At 39.4% G+C, this 19369-nt stretch overlaps 1 protein-coding gene across 1 annotated transcript in view; it reads left to right on the forward strand.

The window, feature by feature from the left end:
- LOC108787640 overlaps positions 1-19369 on the forward strand; it is a 73089-nt gene that overhangs the window by 27953 nt on the left and 25767 nt on the right. Inside the window, exons 7-8 of the mRNA XM_018557243.1 lie at positions 254-1470; positions 5353-5402. Coding sequence (XP_018412745.1) covers positions 254-1470; positions 5353-5402 — 1267 coding nt within the window. The remainder of the gene's footprint in view (positions 1-253; positions 1471-5352; positions 5403-19369) is intronic.

The following is a 19369-nucleotide window of genomic DNA, read 5'->3' on the forward strand; positions in this document are numbered from 1 at the left end:
GCAATGCTTTCCAGGCTTAAATGCGAATATTAAAGAAATGCATATTTTTTTATATATTATTAATCATTTCTTTACTTTTTGCAAAAGGTGAACTTATCCTTTAACATGTCTTTGGTCTCATACTAACATACCAAATGCCACTAACATATCTTTAGTCACGCTAGGCAAACCCAGTGCCACTTTAACATATTTGTAGTGTTAATACAGACCAGGGCTTTATCAAAGCCTCTCCCTCTTTCTTTGAATCTTGCAGGTTCTCAGTGTGCTTGTCCTTCCCCAATACCACCCATTGTTTCTAGTTCGGCAACCCAGAAATCCCTAATCAACCCGTCAGAAATTAAGAGCAGTCCATCTGCATCAATCATCCCCTTCAGTACAGTTCCCCTTACAGATTACATAAGTGTCACGGACACCCAAAATCCTCAACAGAGCTCAGAGAGCATAGAAATGTCATCAATCATCTTAACAAGTATACCAACTGAAGTACAACATCTAACCACCATCATGGATCACTTGCATGCTGCCACCACAGATCGTCCGGTCTCAGGCCCAGAGTCTCCACATACCAAAATGGACATTACATTCAGTGACATGGAATTTACTAAAGGTATCACTGAATCAACATATGCCATGGGTTTTTCTCAAACTAGGACATATCCTGAGCTTTCCAACATAGAGGGTTTAAATACAGATGGCTCACATATTGAAACATTTTCTACTACTACCACAGATCTAAACAAAGATTATTCTCAGCTAACAAGAGAATTAACTTCTATCACAGAACCAGCTGTTGATGAATTATTGGGAACTACGGAACATAGTATTGTTTCACAGAGTTTGGAGTCAAACTTTCAGAAATATTCTGAGGCCAGCATGGAGCCTGGCATAGAGCCATCATTATCTAGCACTGTAACCAAAATGCGGCGCTCTCTTGAAAATGTGGATAAGACTTTATCGGTATATGCATCTACACATGCTCAACCTGTTCTATCCAGTGATGGCAGCGCTACGAAGCCACATTATCTAACTTCAAGCATCCCACCTACCTTTAACTCTCTTCAAACCATTTCACAGGAGAGCGATATCAGAAACCTTGGTTGGGCTGCCTCTTACCTTTTGCCCACTATCTTAACAACTAAACATACCAGCTCTGAAGCTGAAATGTCTTCCCCTGTCTCTGAAGTCCAGTCACTACCTTCAGAAGCTTCTTTACATCCAAAGTTGACAGGACTTGAGGGAGGGTACACACACGACAATAAGCATCAAGAGCAAAATGTAGCAGCTTTTTTATCTGAGGACAGGGAAAACAAAGGTGCTGGTCCTATTCATGGCTTTAATCGGCTCCCTATCCTTGAAACAGAGCAGCATCAGGATGGAAGACAGAACAGCAACTTATTCCTGGTCATAATTCCAAGCATCCTGGCAATATTGTTTCTGTGTGGACTTCTATTTTTCATGTATCGCTATCGGGTGAGTGACAACATTTTGACCAAATAAATTGTTTGTTATGTACAACATACTTACAGGTAAATTCAATAAAAATACTCAGAGCATTAGACACTTTTATAAAAATGCAGCTGCAAAATCTGCCAAGCTTTGTGCTGGAGCTAATCACAGGTTAAAGTTTATGTAAAGGCAACATTTTATCTTTTAGCTTCAAACAAAGTAGGAAAGGGTCAGAGCCCTTGTTTGTTTTTTATTGCTGTCCATGTCCCTGCTGGGGAGATTCCATCCTCTATTTGTAATTGTCACCATTCTAAGGCCAGGTTTACATCTGCACTACACCGCATGACACCTGGGACGCGTGTCCCGGGGCCGTGCGATCGTTTGCTAGTGCACACAGCGATTGCCCTGCAGCCCCATTGATTTCAATGGGGTGGCATATGCACATATACCTTTTTTTGCGACACACGACGCGCGGTTTCCGCCTGGCGCGAGTGGGGTGCCATTAGAAAATAATGGCACCCACAGCGCGATCGGTTCACACATTGGCGACTCCTGACCGAGCCGCAATCATGCACAAAACCGCGTGGATTGCCGCCCAGTCAGGAGTCGCCTAGTTGTGAACCTAGCCTTAATGGCACAAAAAGTGATGGGAAGCCCAAAGTTTAAGATCTTTCGAATTGGGACAATTTTTCCTGTGACAACTCTAAGAATTTCACTCACTTTGGAGAGATTGCCTCTCATTTCCTGTTTGACTACTGGACATAGTGAAGGGACATCTTCCTGGCAGGACATGCATCAGAAATAAAAGCTTTGGCTTTACATTCAAGTTGGCAGCATCCACTTAGTAAACAAGCTGACTCACAGAAGAGGCATTGGGGTTTAGTAATGACCCCCACAGTCTGGTTTTGGGTGTTTATTGAATCCCCCTGTTAGTCTTGTTGTACATGTGTGTTAATAGTAACAATGCAAAATGTGTCCTTGGACCTGGAATACTGTAATAGAGCATTTTTACGTGGAATCTATTTTGCAGGCCTTTCCAAGCTGGTCTCTCAATTTTAGTAACAGGAAACTCTGCCTCTCCTAATAGAAAGACTTAGGACAGACTGAGTTCCCTCTCATTAATGAATGAAAGAAGTCAAGCTTCTAGATCTTTAACCCTTTTTTGGGCGGTGCCAGCACAGTAAAGACAGCGTTAATTATCGTAAACGTTACACTCCCCACCCTTCCTTGCATTCCAAAGGGAAATTTGCTACAGAGAAAATACATTATTTGAGAATCGATCTTGTTTACGCAAGCAGTAATTTCATTTTTTTTATGTATTGTATGTGAATGAGAACATGTAATACATATCAAATAGGTGTTATCCCATTTGGCTGCAAGTGGAAAATACCCTTTAAGGAATGAGGCTGCAAACCTCACTCTTATAGGTATTGACACTGTATTTTTGAATTCTCAAATGTCACTTTGACGCAAAGAAATTGACTGGAAATAAATGCTCATGTCCAGGCATGCTTACGTTTACTAACATTTATGAAATACACATATGAGGAATGTACTGTTTTAATAATATCAAAGTGAGCAGAAAATCTGCTAGCTTCCAGAAAGATATATTGCTACTAATTTACACTTGGGGCAGTTAGCCATAGCAAACAACCAAATGTATGCTTTGAGAAGAGTAACGTAAGCCCAAATCTGGAAAATATTCAGATATTTTATAAACTAAAATCTAATACAGTAAACTCCCGGATAATGGATACTCTAGTTTTTGGTTGCTTAAGAATTAATAGTAACTCTCAAGCAACCGCCACTTGCAATTTGAAATACCAAATAGCAGGCAGGCTATTGAAACCCCACACACTGAGAAAGTTCTCTCTCAAGTCCACTCCTCTGCTCAGTTGGCAGGTGCAAAAGACAGCCTGCTGTTGCAATTTGAAATGGCCGATAGCTGGCGGGCTATTGCTCCCCATTGTTTACCATTCTGCTGCCGACCGTGAAATCTAACCTCCAGCTGGCAGCAAGATGTAAACAAAGAATTTCATTTGCAACTAAATTTAGTTGCTAATAAAAATTTTGAGTGTGCATCAAGCTAACCGGCAATTTTTAGTGTGCATCAAGTGACCGACAAAAAAAAACCGACATAATTCTAAATTATTTTTTTTGGGATGGTTGCTTGAGAGTGCTGGTTTCTTGAATGCCGGATAATGGGGAGTTTACTGTGCATATACATAACCATAACCTGCTTAAGCACAAGAGCTGTTAAAGCAGCTTGTAAAATTAAGGAGTGGCGTACCGTCTGGGAGAACTGTATTTGATTATTCTTTTCAGCTGTCTGGAGGACAGTACATTTTTCTTCATCTAGTACACAACTTAGCTATGATATGCAGTAAAGGAGTGGCTCCAGGCAAAGCAGCAAATTTTTCCAATATGCTTTTCTTAGAGGCATACATTACAATCTATTTGTCTCAGAAAGCTTTTGGGCCCTGTGATTAACAGAACTACTTGAAGGCATAATATCACATAGAGATGGTTATCAAAGTTTTGTGCTGCTTCCTTAACAAAGCTGCCATAGGCTGCACAATCGTGTCTGTACTGCCCATGCTTTAAAGCTATTTTTAGTGATTTAGAGCTGACCTTTACACTCAAAAATCAAGTTCTAAAATCAATGCCTAATAATAACATAGACATGTCAGGTGTAAAATGCTGTGATTTTGAAATACTTACACTTGCAGAGCATTCACTTCCTGAAAGTGCAAATTACTTCAGTTTGCCAAAGCAATGCACACTGGGATTGCCTTGTCATCAGCAGAGCATTGCTGGGAAATCTCATCTGTAATCTCACAAGATCTCAGGGAAAGGCATTTACCTGTCCTCAGATGATGTGCACGGTCACATGTCCTGGTCACGTGTCTAGTCACATGTGCCAGGAAGTAATATGAGAGCTAGTAATCTGCCCTTAGTAAACATGGCCACTGTCAGGAGACTGGGGAAGAAAATAGAAATAAGGTATACAAAAAATACAAAGCCGGCAATTATCTAGAAGTATGTGTTTGTAGATTGCCATTATTAAACATTTCTAAAGGTGTGTATATTGTCATTTTAAAGATATGGGTAAAGGTCCACTTTAAGATCTAGGAAACAGATACCTTCCTCCCTCTGTTATTTAGGAGGGCACAGGTGAGTGGGTGGACCTCAAAACAGGCTACCTATTACATATATTATATATGTGTAAAAGCAGTACTTGGGGGTCACCACATCACTCTGCATTGTGCAGTTGCCCTTGAAATATGAGCTCTGCTTAGTATTACATTGACATTTATCTCCTTATTTAAACAGTTAAAGCACAACCTCCTACCAAAACAAAATTTTCAGCTTTAAAAAGGGGAGAAAAAAATGTAGGTTTTATCGAATTTCTCACCGTAAGTGATGAGCTGGGGCTTGGTGTATGTCCAAGGGGCTTGGTGTATGTCCACCTGTGTCCAAGCTCGCTTAACACTATGACCAAAACACAATGAACAGCCCCCCGCCTTTCCCAGGCCCAATCAGTTGCTGCAGACGCATTTCACGCAGCTATAAGTCACAAAGGGACAGGGAATGCCACGACCGTATCTTATTGGGTCAGGAGGGGGCTACAGCGGTCATAGTTTTGAGCAGGCTTGGACGAACTCAGACGGACTGGTTTCGCACCAAACCCCAGCTCATCACTAGTCACCATGACAGTTATTGAGGGAAAAACACTCCAATAGAGACAAAATAAAAATTTCATAAACATTCTAATCATTCCCAAATCCTTCACTAATTCTGAGCCTTTTGTGTTCTCCACCCACAATGTTTTGTTATGACACATTTTGTGAAATCTTACTAAAGCACATACAGTTATAAATCTATTTTTTGTTCTTATTGTTACAGCTTCTAAGACGACAGCTAAATAGAGAAGTATCAGAGTTGCCTGAATTGAGGTAAGTGAACTTAATATTCTTATCTGTTATTTATTTAAGTCCTGTTCACTACATGCACATTTGAGTTGCCATGCATTACTCTTTATGATGATGCCTAAATGCTTCTTTTTTTTTTTCAGGCCTTTGCATTGTGAACCTGAGAATGTTTAGATGGTAAGTACTGTTAATTATATCAATATACATCAAATAGCTTTATTTCCAGTATTGAAAATTTGTCCCAGTTTGTCACTATATTGCTCATTACAGAAAGAGAGACCTTTGATATCCATTAGTGGAGATGATATACTAAAATCCACCTTTTGTATTCCCTTAAAAGCAATATATGTATTTCATTTTTTTTTTCTGTAACTGTAATAGATATAAATGTATATTGCACATCACTCGCTTTGGAACCTCAAAGCCAGCAGAGCGCAATAAAAATTGTACTGGAGTTGTAAAAAATATGCCAGGAGGAGAGCCTGGTCACGCGACCTGTCAAAGTCACATGACCAGTCCTCCAGAGAAAACTCGGTAAAGTTCACTATAAATCTGCCCCAAGGTGTCAAAAACTGTCCACCGCAGTCATGGGATGCTCCTCTCAGAAGAATGTTTTACTTGTAGCAGAATCTGTCTTTGAGTGGAGATCTTGTATTTAAAAATTTGTTTTAAAAGTCCTTTCCTGTGTGGTCCTGATGTTATAATCCCCAGGTCTGAAGATTCCTAAGTGATCCACTCCCTTTATCACACATACAGCAGTACAGCAGCTACTTTTTTTAGTTTATGGGCTTCTGCAGTACAACAACAATAAAGTGCAACACCCATGGCTACCAATCAGAATCCATCCAGCAAAGAGAATTCCTAGAGTTTCCATGGGTTTCTGCAATTATCACCTTGACTGTTGTTTTTTTTTTTGAATAAGGCTGTTGAGGTTTGCTCTTCTGATTTTAGTGGAAGATATACACCAGTCTTTCTCAACTGGGGTATTGGGGCACCCTGGGTTGTCTTTGGCTTTCACAAGCATGCGTAAAATTTTCGCACAGTATTATGCCTTTCCATGGAGCAGGAAGGCTGTCCACTTAATGGATGCAAATCCAGGGAGAGTGGGATCCATTCAAAAAAGGATGCACGTTTTCCTCTCTCTAGACCTGCTTTCTGCCATGCTGCAGCTCCTGCTGTGATGGTAGGACTCTGATATGAAGGGTGGACTGGGGACTCTGATGTATAGGGGGCTTCTGATATGAAGGGGTCTCCTGTTGTGAAGGGGGAACTCTAATGGGAAAGGTAGGAACTGTAATATGAATGGGTGTGCTCTGATGTAAAGGAGGGCTTCTGATGTGAAAGGGGATTGTTGTCAATATCCAGGTTAAGGGTCTGGTATAGATTTTTGAGGGGCTACAGGTCGTTTTTTTACATTTACATTTTAGACTAGGGTGCCTCAAGATTTTGCATCCTTTTAGGCCCTTTCACGCGGCCGCTCCAATGGGATGCCCAATGCAAGTCTATGGACAGGCGTGTGTACATGGATAAGAGTCTGTTTAAACTCGGTTACCTCCACCTCCTGCCAGGTCCACAAAAAACAAACAGAACAGTGTTCCATTTTGACGGACTGGATCATGTCGGATCGGGGGTAATCTGATAAACGGAAACATGTCCATTTACATGAAATTCCCTATAGATCGGCATGGGGTGTGGTAAATGCAGTTTTTTCCTCCAATGCAAGAAAAAACTGTACGGACACGGATGTCACAGCGGCGACATCTGCTCCGCACTGCTGCACTGCTGCAGAGATCCTGTCCTGATCAGCCCATGTAAAAGGGGCCTTAAAGGGTGCCCTGACTGAAAAAAAGGTTGTGAAACACTCATATACACCAATACAGCCAGAAGCAAAATCTGCAGTGTATGAAAGAGATCCCTAGAGGAACTTTCCAGGGTTGGGGTTTTACAGCTGGCTTGTAGGCATATAAAATGTCTGTACAGATATTATATATATATATTTTTTGGAGAATGTAGATACCGTAGTTTTTTTTATCAGTTCATGTATCAGTATAGACTGAAATAACCTAGAGATAATTGACTGTGTTCTACAAACAGACAGGTGTGTTGCAATCTCCCTTACAAAAGTTATATGAAGAAAGTCTAGCTTTGCCCGCTGAGTAAACACAATTTACATTAACGCTTTCAGCTGCAGAGGTATTTGACTTTTGCTTTTTTTCTACACAGGACGCATCTGACTGTTCAAAGAAGGATTTCCTAAAGGATGCTTACCGCCAGAGCTTGTTTTGCACGGATTGCACTTGAGGAGTGAACTTGCAAATCTCAGTTGCCGTGTGGTATATTATGCTTTGGCTGTCTTGTCACCTAGGAGGTTAATATATGTAAAGTAGACGCACCCTGCTTCACACTGAGCCTAAGGCAGGCTTGTTTCCTGTGACAGACTTACAGCTGAGACAAAAGTTTTCGGCTGAGGGAACCAGAGTTTTCCTGTGAATAGCATCTGCTGTGCAACTATTGTGCAAGTATTGGCAAGGCTTTCCCAGTGGACATGCTGCATGTAACATGAAGTACTCCACATAGGAATTGTTTGGAAAAGTAAGACAGTATCCAGTAAACAGATGTTTCTGTTGAATGTTATGTATATAATGGACAGTTTACAGAAGAGATACTATTTAGTCTAATCATGCTGGTCATTTTTTGTAATCACCACATTTTGTAATTTAAGAAGGAGTAGAATGTATGCACAGACAAACAAATTGGATGACACCCGTGGGTTATGTAGCGTGTAACTGAAGTTGGAAAAGCAGACGGAAATATGTTTTTCTTTTTAAATATTCACATAATTCTGGTTTTAATATTCAAACTATTGCTGTTCTATAATTAGCCATTTTCCAATGGCTAGCATATCATCTGGCCTGTTTCTCATTGTAAAGTTATTTATTTGCCTTCTTATCAACTTGTGTTGGTATCACCTTTTATAGCAGATGTGGGTTATAAGTTATCAGCAAAAATACAGAAAGAGAAACATTACAATACAAGAAAGAGAACCCCATATAAATCATTGTCAGTATTCATAGAAACATGTCAGTCTTTATATGTGTACTCAATTTGTAAAAATAATAATAATTTTGATTTGCTTTGATATAAAGCCTCTATAAAAAAAAGGACTCCATTTCCCCCTCACTTGGCTAACTTGTGTGTTAAGTAGGCAACTTATTACACTGATTGACCTGTATCTGATAACAGGCACCACTGCCCACATAGCTCTGTGAGTGGGAATCCTACGGAACTTAAAGTTGATGGGGGGACAATGCCCAATTGGCATGCTATCTTGTCTGTATCCTCCTGATAATATGTGCTGAGAGTACAAAGGTTTTTTATGTTTATTGTACCTAAATTTGGTATTGGGTTTAAAGAGGAACTGAACTCCGTAAGCTGTGTATTCTAAAAAGGCATGCAGAGGGAAAAGGAATTGTTTACAGAATTGCTGGTTTCTCTGCAGCTGATCTTTCCCCGATTACTGCCTTGTTTCACACACCGTCTTAGTAGAGGCAGGATTTTGCTTCTTTATGGCAGAGCCTGGAGCAAGGAGTACAGTGAACAGAACAATAGTGGCATCTCCAGATCTCCCAAAACTAGCAGTCAAAGGCAGCAGTGTCTTAATCTCTCACTGCAGCTTTACAGCTATTAGGGTTTTGGCACAGGATTGCCTAGGCAACCTCACATACCAGGAAGTAGACTGCTAGTGTATATTTCAGCGGTAATTCAAGACAAAGATCCTTTTTTTTCAGGGTACTGTTGTGGAAATGTTACTAGGATGTGTTTTTAGTATATTGTAATATTGTCATCATGTCTCTCAGTGTCTGGATTTCTGGGCCATGCTCGATTGGCGCGTGACCCGGATTTAAATAGACACTGGGGTTAAACCATTGGAGTAGATATCTTATGCGTGGCGGAGCAGTGTTTTCTTAGCGAGTGTGTGGACACCAAGCTAGGGCCCCTGCGCAAAACGCGGATTTATTTGTTTGGCGTGTATACAACTTGCTTTGAGGACATGGTATTATTTAAGATACATATCTGCCTTTATGAAAGAAACGTGCGTTGGTATTTCTGATGCGTCTGATCAGCGCGCTGGAGATAGTATGGCATTGTCACTGCAGATAAGCACGCATTCATAGGAATCCTAGTAACGTTATTGGGCATTGCTCACTGGGCAGTGCTGGATAAGGTTCGCTCCAGTGGTAATGGGAGATTGTGTTTGTGGGTCTGGAAAGATGGCGGCTAGGAAAAACATGCGGCTGTGCACACGGGTCTATGGGCTATGCACACCGCTTCTACTATGATACAGACATAAACTCCCTTTTCTTTTGTGTATATGTGCTTTGTTGACTGGCTATGATATGTTGATGTATTGAGGAAGTGATGTTGGTTGTTGACATCACTTCCTGGTTTGCTGTTTGAGACATCACTTCCTGTTTGACATCACTTCCTGTTGGACAACTATAAAAATAATCAGATACCTGTGCTGAGCGCTCTAAGAACCGAACCACAGAACGAGCAGCATGAAAACATCACCGTGTCCTGACTCTACATGACTCTACAGGGGTACCTCCAGTCCTTGCACAAAAGAGCTTAATACAACTGTGCTTTTAAGCACGGGGGAAATTCTTTGTGTTTGGCGGCATACTTTGGTGCACTCTAGTGCGGCCCGGATTTGTGCGTTGAACCAAGCGAATTTCCATAACACTGTTTAGGCAAATGTAACATTTCTAATTTTTCCTTTTAACAAAGCAAATCTTTCGTTTTTGAGTTCAGTTCTACTTTAAATTGTCTTACATATATACGCCACTTCTGTTACTCTCTAGGTCTGTGTTCCTCACCTTCTCCACAAATAATATATTGTAGTTAGCTACCACATTCCATAGTGCAAGCTATATTTCTACAGAACATCAAAAGCATTACTGGGGATGTTAAGAGGGGAGGATTTACAAAAGGAGCAGAGAATGTTGATGTAGCCAAAGGAATGTGTACTTCGCTTAGTGAAAAAAGTGAGGCTGAGATTTCTTTAGTCATCCAATAATGTGCAAGGCAAAAATCTGTTTTTGAAATTAACTTGCATATAATTGTACATAGCATCACCTTATGCATTAAGCTGGGTCACCCGATCCTCAAGCTGCAGCGTCCTGTTTGCCACAAACTTTCTATTCAAACCACATTTGATGTTGGGGGAAGGGGTTCCAAATACCATTTACACCAGTGATGGAAAACTACTTCTTCCACTGACACCAACGATGGAAAAAACAACTTCTCCCACTGACACCAACGAAGAGGCAATATCACTCCCATTGACATCAGTGAAGGCATACTATGTCCCATAGACGGCTATGGCATTTTTTTACTCCCAAATGACCACTGACATAGGGGCATCTTTAATGCACACTGACCACTAATACCTAGACATTTTTTACTACCACTGATGCTGTGCCATTTTTTTACTTCAATTTACCACTGATGTGGGGCATTTTTTTTACCCCTACTGGACACACTTCAGTCCTCCATATGTCTGATGGACAGTAATCTTGCCCTTTACTTTAAAAAAAAAAAAACAGTCCCCTGAGCTATGTGAATATTCTCTACTCTTTAAAAAATGAACCTCATAGAGTAGTGTGCAAACTGTAATAAAATATAGCTGCCAGTTGGAAATCCACACACTTTATTCTCACATCAATAAGCCAATCAAATTTGACATAAAGTAAGCCCCAATATTTGTTTGCATAAAAAATAGACTACAGCACGAACCAATAAGTACTCTAACTGATTAATTTACTAATCCTAACTGGTATGGAAAATGCTGGGGCTTTAATGCCTTGTGTAAAACAGGAGTTGATCTACTGTGGGAGAATACAGTTTACTTCTGTGCTGGACACAGAATTTATTTTCAGAGTTGTTTTTGTTTTTTCAGACTTTTTCTAATGTTTATATTGTAATATAATATGTTTACATTTAAATGTTTATTTAAAAGGAGAAAGGGTTGTATTTTTAATAAATATATTTTATCTAACCATTTGTCCATTGTGTTTTTTATACTGTGCCTGTGTAAAATAATGAATTTGCGCAGGGTCAGGTTATCTACTTTTTGTGGTTTGATTATTATATGCAATACATAATACAGATTACTTCCCTACAGCTAAAAGGAAGAAAACAGGAAATCACTGTTTTGCTCAATTCCATAGAAATGGCTACTGTAGGATGCAGAATCATCAGAACCAAGTTGAGATAAACCTTAAAGTGACACTAAACTCAGGAGTAAAATTTTACAAAATGCATTCAAGTACCTTAACTATTAACAAAAATGTATTTTATTTGTGTATACTCGGCTGTAGATCATCTCTGAATTTGGGAGGACACTTCTGGAGTGTGTCTACTTTTTGTTCACCATAGTTCCTGTGCGTGTTGTAAAGTAGCCACCACTCCCAGCTCCCTCCCTTGATGGAGTACAACCTCATGTTTAGTTTACCAATTTGCATTGAGATTGTAGTCCATAACAAGAGCGAGCTTGAAGTGGTGGCTACTTTACTACACACACAGGGACCATGGGGAACAAAAGTAGCCACCCTCCAGAAGGAAGGACAGTGTCCGCAGCACCAATTCAGAGGTGATTTGAGAATCTACAGCAGAGTGATGCACAAATAAGATACAGTATTGGTTATAGTTAAGGTACTTAAATGCATTTTTAGGGTGCCTGAGTTTAGTGTAACGTTAATGCATGATGGAAAAGAAATAAGATGCATGTGAGTAGTTACAATTTGAGGTTTTCTAGAGTTCACTTTTAACCTCGATTTAAGGCTGCAGACACTCGGTTATAGATTGTTTGTTTTTTTGTAGATTAACTTTAAATAAACTACATCTGAACACATGGAGCCTGAATAAACAAAGTGTGAAATGCCTTAAACCAGTGTTGACTTGAAAAAATCAATCATGGGTTTTTCTGAAGATTTCTTAGTGAAAGGAATTTAATATCTGCTGGAAGTAGGCTTAAGTCCCCATTCACACCATAGCGTTGCATGAACGGGTGTCATGGTGACGTGCGTTGATTCGCGGGTGTTTTTCCCCACATTTGGCATGAAATTCACTGAGCTCCTGAACGTGTTCCAAACGTTGGCAAGTAGTGCATTCAGCAAAATCTGTGACATACGTTCTGCGTTTTCCCACACATTTGAACATGCGGGAAAACCATGCAATTGCCCTGCCGCATCCTTACTGCATTATGGCCACTAGATGAAGCTGAGGATAATAGGAAATACATGTTCCGAGATTGAATGTTACAGCTCTAGAGATTTCTGGAGGGAATGAGCAAATAATTGTAACCATTAATACTATGGGATAGCAATGGTTACATTGATATGCCTATTCTCTCCAGCTTTGTTCATATGTGGGCGTTGTACAAATGCTGGCTCATTAATGCAGCGGGAACAACCAAATCATATCCTATGTGCCCATATTATGTGTGTATTCTCTGAATTAACAAGTGTAGTTGCTTATGGAATGTATGCTCCAGCATCCAATTTTTTTTGTATATGACCTTGCAAAGCAAGGACTGCTTCAGCATCTAAACATTTGCTGACTAAGCCATGCAATTCTTCAAATAAAAATGTAATTTTGTGTGTTGTTTTTGAGTCTATCTAACTGCTGTTTTTAAGTGAGAATAAATCAGCATAACATGCAGTAATAACAAGATGCATCAAGTGAGTGCTGCAACATCAGCAATAAACGTTTTACGGTAAACTCCATAATAAAAACTTGAGGCCACCACCTAAAATTGGTGGAGAAAAGGTTAAACCACAAGGGGCGTAGGGGCTTCTTCACAGTTAGAGCGGTTAGGGTCTGGAACTCACTGCCACAAGCAATGGTATCAGCTGAGAGTGTTGAATCATTCAAAAAGCATTTGGACAATTTCCTCAGAGACCGTAACATACAGGGGCAGTGACATTCATATACACGCATACATATGCAGAATCACATGCATAGACGCAATAGTTTGAACTTGATGGACCTGTGTCTTTATTCAACCTCAAATACTATGTATCATTAAAGGACAACTTACATTTTAGTGAAGTTGTGCTTTAATCCTTTCAAGTCACAGGGTAATCAAAACCTTGATGACCAGACTAGATTTTAGTGTTTTGGCATGCACCAGTTTACTCAATACTAACTTAATAATTGCTTGGTATACTAAAATTATTTTTATATAGTTTTTAGCAAATATGAAGTAATTTTTAAAAATGACCTTACATTTTTTTATCATAAGCAAAGAAATGGACAAAAAAGGGGGAAAATGCAGCTTTAGTTTGTTAATGTGTAACGTATTTTTTATACCTAATACTATTGCAAATACTTTTACTGAATCATGTTCTCCTATTTCTTTCTTGAGGCCCCCATATTTGGGGACCCCAAATATGTGTAGGTTTTTGCTGGTTTGTGCAGGATCGCTGAATGTTTGTAAATAACTGGACATAGCATGAGTTACTATGTACCAGTTATGAATGAATAGGAAGTGATCTACATCACTTCCTATTTATTCATCATTGTGTACATAATAAAGCCAAAGGAAATCTCACCGCTCCAATTCCTTAGCCGCCATTAGGACTCCCCGGGTGCTGGTCTAATAGGTGCGTCTCCACCTTGGAATATAGTAGCATACGAACAGACCGCACTTTCCAGAGAATTCCGATACTTCAGACTTTTTTTGAAATTCACAGCAAATCCAGTGTAACAGTGAATAAAAGTGTGTAAAGCAACAAATGCCAGTACTGCACACCCCCAACCAACTACAACCTCTCACATGTTTCACCCGTAGGCGTATTCATAGAGAAAGTGTATAAAGCAACAAATGCCAGCACTGCACACCCCCAACCAGCTACAACATCTCACATATTTCACCTGTAGGCTTATTCATAGGCTTTATACACTTTTATTCACTGTTATACTGGATTTGCTGTGAATTTCAATAAAGTCCGAGGTATTGGAATTCTCTGAATAGTGCTGTCTGTTCGTATACTACTATGTGCACATAGTAACTCACACTATATCCACAATTTATAAATGAACAGGAACACTTAGTACAGTATAGAGGATTCCTGTTCACTCAGTGCTGGGGCTGCAGAAAAAGAGATTGAGGACTCTGTGCCCTCAATCTCTTTTTCTATTATAGAAGAGAACTATCAGGGGTCTGTTTAGACCCCTGATATTTCACCGAAGCCACCAGCAGTAAATTTAAAAATAAAAATATTTAATAAAAAATTAAACATGTTTTAAAAATTAAATTGTTTAGAAAATAATAAATAAAAATAAAGTATTACATTTTTTTAAAAGGTTAGAATTTATTTTTATTTTCGGTTTCGGGTCTCAAAAATTCATTTTGGTGCACCTCTAATTAAAACCAATATACCTTTCTCTTCAAATAAACACGATGTAGTGGAATGGTATGGGCTGTTAGCTGATATTGGTAATGTAAAAGTTTGGTCTGTTAGTTATCTGTTATATGTCAGCGAAAGTTGGATTCTGGAGTAAAGATAACAAAAAAATTTTTAAATAGTTTTGCGCATTCTTGGAATTCTTTCATTTGCAATCTAGATTTATGACAAAAAGCATTACATCCCACAACATCCATTAGAGAAGAGCTGAGCATGCAATTTGTTGAGTACAGAATGTGAATATTTATTATCAGAAATAAGGCAAAGTGTAGTATACTGTGATAGTCACTTTTTTGCTCGATCCATTTATACTAATGCAACTTTTCAACAGCATCAGTAAACAAAGCAATACAACTTGCTCCCAAATACTTACCTTAAATTCTTTTAGAGCCAAATGTGACCATAAAGCATTTTGTCAACCTCATTCACTAATCACAAAGCACTATCTCAAGTACAAACACAGCCCAGTAACCTCCCTCCCCCACCCTTTCCCCATTTATCTGTCCCTTTTGCATGTTTTTAAATTTTCTTGCATACATACCTTTTTTTCTAGGCCCCTTCTCTCCAATGAAGGGGTCTTGTGCCCCTTCTGGCTGTGGGCATTCCTTGCTTGTAATGAAGTATGAGCACTGTTCTGTGAAGCAGTACTATGACCCCAGACTGGCATGATGTCCATGATAGTCTGGGCTCACAGAAAGTGTGTTGAATGATTTTGGGTGTCATTTAAGCTGGAAGACTGCTAGTGGCAGCAACAGGATGGAGCAGAGTGTCTTTGGTTGACAGTGCTGGAGAGGAGGTGAATATTGCAGAAAGCTGTTTTTGTTTATTTTAACAATTCCTGGACTATTTATTTATTTGCTGGAGCTGGGCTTTAAGCATTCAATTTAAAGCAGACCTGTACATTTTCAAATCTGCAAAAATAAATTCCTGACATGTCACAACATAAACCTACAGTATATTCCCTAGAGGAGGAGATGGCCCCAATAAGGTATATCTGCACCTGAGGTCTGAAATTGGGTGGTGGAAGAAAGTGTCTGTTCACAAATTACCAACAAAATAGAGTTTAACCAATATAAGTGTCCTCCTATGGGGTGAAGTCCCAGTATTTAACTCCAATGTTGGTACAGTAAGCTCCCAGTTATACGGCACCCACGGGGACTGGCAGGTGCTGGATAACTGTAGTTTCTAGTTGCTTGAGAGTTAATAGTAACTCTCAAGAAAGCTTACTTGCCGCGGTGCACTGCCATCACCCAAAAGAGAAAGTTCCCTCTCAGGTCCTTTCCTCTACTCAGTGGGTGAGTAGCAGCATGATGTAAACAAATAATTGGGTTAGCAACTAAATACATTTAGTTGGTAATTAAATTTTTTAGTGTTCACCAAGCAACCGACAATGTTTTAGTGTGCATCAAGCCACATATGTCCTTGATTTTTTTTTTGCCAGTTGCTTGAGAGTACCAGTTGCTTGAATGCCAGATAATGGGGAGTTTAATTTATATGTAAAACAAAACCTGCATTTGGACTCAACACCCCATTGCTCGTCTATATAGTATAATTAATTAAAACCACCGTATATATACCACTCCATAAAAATACTAAAAAAGTTGTATTGCTCACATTAAGGAAGACATAAAAATGGGTCTAAAAAAAGATATGGTATAAACACACAAATACAAATCCATCAAGATGAAGTTTTTGTACACAAAGAACACTATGATTTAATTGGTATTGCAGAGCCTTGACATGTTTCTTTGCTCATTTGGGCTGTACATATTCCTGTAAATAGAAAAGGTGGTGGTGACTGTCTCTGTGAGACGTCATCTAAAATGTGAAGTGATTTTGTCAGTTTTGTTGCTGGACAGAGTGATGGTACTGAGGCATTATGAGTTAATATAAGTAGGAGTGTACATACTGATAAGTTAGTTATTTGAGCTTGTTACAGTCTTTGAGTATTAAAGCAGGTTGAGGTCACAATCCATCCAACAAAAATCCTGCTGTAGTATTATTATTATTATACAGGATTTATATAGCGCCAACAGTTTGCACAGCGCTTTACAATATAAGGAAGACATTACAATCACAATACAATTTAAGACAAGATGGTAAGGAGGGCCCTGCCCCTGAGGGCTTACAATCTAATAGTACAGTGCAAAGTCTTCTTGTGAGATTTTGGATACTCAGCTTCTCCTGGAATCTCACCTGTAGGATCATGACATCACTCTCATTGGAAATAAGGTAAGCCATATTTGTTGGGTAAGGGGGCCCCAATAAATTAAGTGTAACTTGCAATTTTCATGCAGGGTCTGCTTTAATGAGGCAGTAGAGACTCAGCTCCTTATACAGATAGAAATGGATAAACAGGCCGGAACAGTGGACATAATGGAAGATTAAAGCTAAGCTGAAATTTTTTTTTAAAAAGGGCCATAAAAAAAACTAGGGGGTCTATTCACGAAGCTTTGGCCCCAGGACCCCTTCGGTTCAGTAGAACTGAAAGGGTGCTGTACGGGCTATTCACTATAGCCCGTACAGCTCCCAAACGTGGCCGAGCGGCTCAGCCGAGCCGAACGCATATGCCTCGGCTCGGCTGAGCCGCGCTAAAAGCCAAAGCTGGCCGAGCAGCCGGCCGACAGCCTACTTCTGACAGCTGGGCGGAGCCAGCCGTGATCTTACGGCTGGCTCCGGCCACTTGCAGAGAGATCAGCGTCCCTGGTTACCTGCTAACCAGGGACACTGATCTCCAAACAGCAAACTCTCCCTGGCGCTCTCCCTTTTCTTAAAGGGACATGTGACATTTTTTCTAAAACAACACAGACTGATGATTTTAGGGCAGTTCCTCCCCAGGGCTAAATGCAGATGTCCCCACAGCCGAACACATGTCCCCACAGCAGAACACATGTCCCCACAGCAGAACTCATGTCCCAAAGGCAGACTAGTATTCTGCTTTGGGGACATGTATTCAGAGAATACATGTCCCCAAAGCAGGATACATGTCCCCAAAGCAGAACATATGTCTTCAGACCAAAGCAGAACACGTCCCCAGAGCAGAACACATGTCCCTAAGGCAGAATAGTATAGGGACATGTAGGATAGTGGACCCTATTATACTACTTTTGGGTATAGCAAGAAAAATTATGTGCTCTAAAATGGTAATCTCCCAGACCAAATTGGAGGACTGGTGTACGCAGGTTAATCAAGATCTATTGAAACAAAGGTTGATTTTTTTTCATAGAGGCTGCTTACAGAAATTCCAGAGGTTATGGTCCCCATGGTTGTCTGTATCTGGTTTAAATAGATTGAAAATAGATTTTCAATTAGATATATGGTGTACTAAATATAACATTCACAAAACGTTTATAATATATAAAATTAGCATATACAAAGTTGGATATGGTGTGCACTAAAAGAAAAAATAAATAAAAATAGCACAAAATATAAAAATAGCACATAAAATGATTCCCACTTCGATATATTACAAACCAATTGGGAGGAAAGGGGAAAAGAAAAGAAAGACATTTTTATTTTTTTTTCTTCATAAAACAAAATAGTACAAAAAAAAAGATTTTTTCACGTAAGATATATTGGATATTAAGAGGAGAGGGGAGGAAAGAGGGAGGGGGGAAAAGGAAAAAAAAATTTGTAATATAAAATTAAGCACATAAATAGATTTATACTTATATATATTAGTATAAATAACCCCCCCCCCCCCCTTTTTTTTTTTTAAAGGAAGATGGGGAGGACATGATAGAGTTGTGTGAAACATACCAGGGATTTGATAAAAGTACATTTGGGGTTAGTTGGGAAGGGGTGGAACAGCCAAGCTACAGTTATTGAGTTATTACAGTATCATTGTTGTTGTGTTTTAATGTGAATGGTGTGTTACAAGTATTGTTCGTTGTTTGTCATTCATAAATTGAAAAAATATAAAATAAAAAGGTATATAAAAAAAATATATACTTGTAGCCTTAATAAATCCATTTTGTTATAATGGCATACAAAAAAGAGAGTCACCGTTTTCCCAAAAACAGCTCAGTGGTAAAAGTGGTAGTCGGGATGCTAAGATACCGGGTATATGCCTCTTGTATACTTGAACACACTGCGTTATGGGGCAGTGATATATTGGACTGAATTGGCCTGGGTAGAAATGTGGACACAATTTTGGATGCTATATACTGAATATGGTGCATTTTCTTGAGAAGCCTTATGAGTTTGAATGGACGTTTATCACTGCAATTTTTTATGGAGTCCTGCTGAATCCATGCACACAATTAGATAACAGTATTATGCTCACTGTGTGAAGAGGTTAATAAGTAGCAATCATCTCTGTGATAAGGAAATATAAAGAGGATGAAAGAATACCTGTTATCAGGGCTTGAAAAATTTGATGGTGTCTCACCAGTCAGTCAAAAATGTCACCAGTAATTATTATTATTATTACCCATATTTTTTGTAAAACATAAAAGTTGGGGTCACGTCGGGTAAATAGACACCAAACTTGTCAGGCCTTAAAATTGTGTGGTCCCGAAG

The sequence above is a fragment of the Nanorana parkeri genome, unplaced genomic scaffold (assembly GCF_000935625.1).
Source record: "Nanorana parkeri isolate BGI_ZX_2015 unplaced genomic scaffold, ASM93562v1 scaffold276, whole genome shotgun sequence".
NCBI lineage: Eukaryota > Metazoa > Chordata > Amphibia > Anura > Dicroglossidae > Nanorana > Nanorana parkeri.